Source organism: Lygodium microphyllum, chromosome 6 (assembly GCF_053477565.2).
Source record: "Lygodium microphyllum isolate KBCC chromosome 6, Lygodium_microphyllum_v1.1.10, whole genome shotgun sequence".
Taxonomy (NCBI): domain Eukaryota; kingdom Viridiplantae; phylum Streptophyta; class Polypodiopsida; order Schizaeales; family Lygodiaceae; genus Lygodium; species Lygodium microphyllum.
Window position 1 is genome coordinate 20149142 of NC_141140.1, and position 3396 is coordinate 20152537.

The following is a 3396-nucleotide window of genomic DNA, read 5'->3' on the forward strand; positions in this document are numbered from 1 at the left end:
TCTCTCATGAGTGTTTCTCTCTAAGAGCTCAAGAGCTCTTTGAGCTCAACAAGTATTGAGCCCAAGGTTAGGCTCTAATGCTTAATTCAAAGGTTGGGTGGTTGGTCATTCAATGTGTGAATGAGGTTGAGAGGCACTTGAACTTTTAATTACTACGACACAAGCTTGAGTGGTTAACTCAAGGATGAATAGTCAATTTAGTCTTGTTGGTGAGGTTTCGAGCACATACGCTAGAGTGATTGAGTAGACCTCGGGAGGATTTGTGGAATTGAGGAACTAGAATCTGAAGCTTTGAGATTACTCAAGTGGGGTTTCAATATTCGAGTCTAAGCTTGCAATTGAGTCTAATATTGTGGTAGTGGCCTCAAGTTGAATAAGGTCGAGTTCGAGGGAAGAACTCTATTGAAGAACACTAGAGTGTTTTGGTGTGAATGGTTGTTGGTGTGGTCTCTAGGGTCAAGAGTTAGCCCTACATCTTGAGTGTGGCCAGCCAAGTTGAGCGATTTTGGGCCATCGATTGATCAAGGGAGACCCTCAAGAGCTTTGTGCTCGAGCGGTTGTGTCTAATGTGAATTTAAGGTTTAATGTAGACTCTAGTGTCGCACACTCAAGTGCCTTTGTGTGAATGGTTTAGTATGGCTTTTTCAGTTGAGCATCCCTTGAAGACCTCAACTAATGGTTTGTTGAGTTGAGTGCTAGGCAATCCTACAGTTGAGGGGTCTTACAACTTACTCAAGTGCTCAAGTGCCTTTGTAAGTTGTTATGACTGAAGTCATTTAGTTGAGTGCTCAAGTTGGTGTGAATGGCCCTATGCAGTGTAGTTGGCTCAAGTGTCACCGAGTCAATTGAGCTCCCTAGTTGGAGGCTTGAGCATGTTGTTAGCCGAGCTGAGTGTAAGGACTTTGCACAATTGAATGTTCCTAGGTTGAGTGCTAATTTTGAGGCCTACTCTGGTGCCCCAAGTGGGGGGTTTTGACATGGGTTTGGAATTGTTTCTAGGTCGAAAAATGGTTTCCACAAGGGAACAGATGTAGGAATAGCTCCACTAGTTTGCAACCATGTCTACTAGGAAAAAAGCTTAGAAATAAATTGAGAAGGTTCTATGTAGGTCTGGGTGGTTTCCTCTAGCTTCCAAGCCCAACTTCAATTATGGCTTTGTAATAGATATGATAACAAAATGAAATATATAGTATCAAAATACTATAGATAAATACATATTATTTTAGATAATATTTAGCAGGATATATGTAAATTATAATGTGTGTCCTTCCATAAACATACTTTGAAGTTTGAAGTTTGAGCCAATATGTGGCTGTGAACCGAGATATTTTGCAGAATGAAGCCATACGTGGTGTTTGTGTGCGTGGGAGGGAGCGGGTCATCAGCAGCCGAGGCACGAGCGATGGGTAGGCTCCAAGTTGTGAGAGTGGAGGGGGGTTATGGCGCCAGGGACGACGATGAAGAGAAGGAGATGCAGAGGAAGCTGGAAGAGGATTGGAAGGCAGCAAAGCTGTTCATGGCGAAAGGACCGTCGGCGACCCTGCAGTATCTCAAGGAGGAGCCCAAGGCCCTTCTGTACGCCCTGGACGCACAGGCCCTGGACGGCTCCTGCCCTGCAGACCTAGACGCGGCCATGGCTGCCATGGACCCCTCCCTCCGAAAGAAGCAGGAGGCCTGGAAGAGCCTCCGCGGGATGCCAATCCTCGAGGCCAAGCGGCGTTTTGTGGACCTCCTCTCGTCCGTACTCCCTGAATGGAAGGACTGGCGCGCTCTGCAAATGTCGGAGCAACAGGCGCAGGACCAAGAGCTCGACGAGGTCTCCCGGATCCTTGCCCGCTTCTCGCAGAGGACAGGCCTCATCATCAAATCCATGCTCTGATCACACTGTCTGTCAGTATTCGGTGAGGCCCCGTGCCCTTTGTCAGTGCAGTCGTGATGCTGTCAATGCTGTCTCGTATGTATGTATCAATCCTATGTTAGTGTCGCCATGGATGTGTACACAGTCATGGAACCCTGTTAGAACGTATACTGCCATGCTTGTATGCAGAATCAGGTTTTTATAGTTATGATGTATGCGTATCAAGTTCATAAGCTGGGGCTCATTGCTTTATTGAGAGCACAGCTGAGTACTGTTGCTCCATTAATACATAGATGTATGGTAATCATTGGTACTTTATGCATATACAGAAATAAAACCAATGCCACAAGGTAATCAATTCTGTAGATATAACTCGACGGATCATGCTCAAATTCATTGCATTCGATGTGGGCTTTGGTTCAATAGTTGTTACTGAGCTAGAGTGATGGTTCAGTGTGTAGCATTATGATACCTTGTCTTTGTAGCACTATAATTAATCGATCAACGAGTTATGTCTGTCCCTCTTTGATTGCTATGCCATTTTGATAAGCCATATATGGAAATCCAGAAGCAAAACGTAACTGTACTGCATCAAGAGCTAACATGGACTGGAGTGACAGCAAGAAAGACCTTATGTATAATCCAAGAGTCCTGCCACAAGCTTGTCCAATCCTCGAGAAGTTATAGAACTCTTGGATGTGCGGATCAAGCTTCTACTGCTATATGTAAATCTGTTTAAAATTTGGTCATACACATACGTAGACAAGACCATTAGTCTGTAGATATTCATAGATAAGATCAAGTGCCCTGCATAGTCTTGGGTGATACTACTAGGAAGGTCAAAATCACAAAATCCTGAAATATCAGGCTGAGTCATGCAACAACCCTTGTGATAGAACTCTTAGATTTATATTGCATCAAATGTATACTGTTGTTTATGAATCTGTTTAAATTTAGGTTGTAGACATACATAGATAAGACCATTAGGCTGTAGACGCACGCAGACAAGATCAGGTGCTGTGGATACTGCTGTTTTATGAATCTGTTTAAATTTAGGTTGTAGACATACATAGATAAGACCATTAGGCTGTAGACGCACGCAGACAAGATCAGGTGCTGTGGATAAGCTTGGGTGATACTACCGGAAAGCGAGCTCCCCAAAAACGATTTTGACATGTTTGGAGAACACATAAGGTACAGAAATATCAGCATTCATTGGAGTATTGCCCTCCTTTCTTTCCAAGAAGAGTACATAGCATTGCTTCAATTTCAAATAGCAAGGGCTCTTGTCTGATTAGGCCCTAGAAAGAAAGAGAGAGTGTAGGCCAAAAGTGAACTTGAGCTGAACTAGATCAGCTTTTCATTGAACAAGTACAAAAGTGGGCCACTTAAACTCAGGTTAACTAGGGGGACCTTTTCAAAGAAGTATCACCTTCTAGTCGCACCTCTGTCACAGTATATGCCCTACTAGTAAATGGCACAAAACCAAAGCTCACATACTCTCATACATACATGTGAGGAGAAAAGACAGAGAGAGA

General features: G+C 43.8%; 1 protein-coding gene across 1 annotated transcript; it reads left to right on the forward strand.

Annotated features, from left to right (window-relative positions):
• The first annotated feature begins 1289 nt into the window (after nucleotides 1–1289).
• On the forward strand, nucleotides 1290–2174 carry LOC148034350 (acyl-CoA-binding domain-containing protein 2-like). Its single transcript, XM_087679300.1, has one exon. The coding sequence runs from the start codon at nucleotides 1337–1339 to the stop codon at nucleotides 1877–1879; it is 543 nt and encodes a 180-aa protein (XP_087535426.1). The 5' UTR covers nucleotides 1290–1336; the 3' UTR covers nucleotides 1880–2174.
• The last annotated feature ends 1222 nt before the right edge of the window (nucleotides 2175–3396 follow it).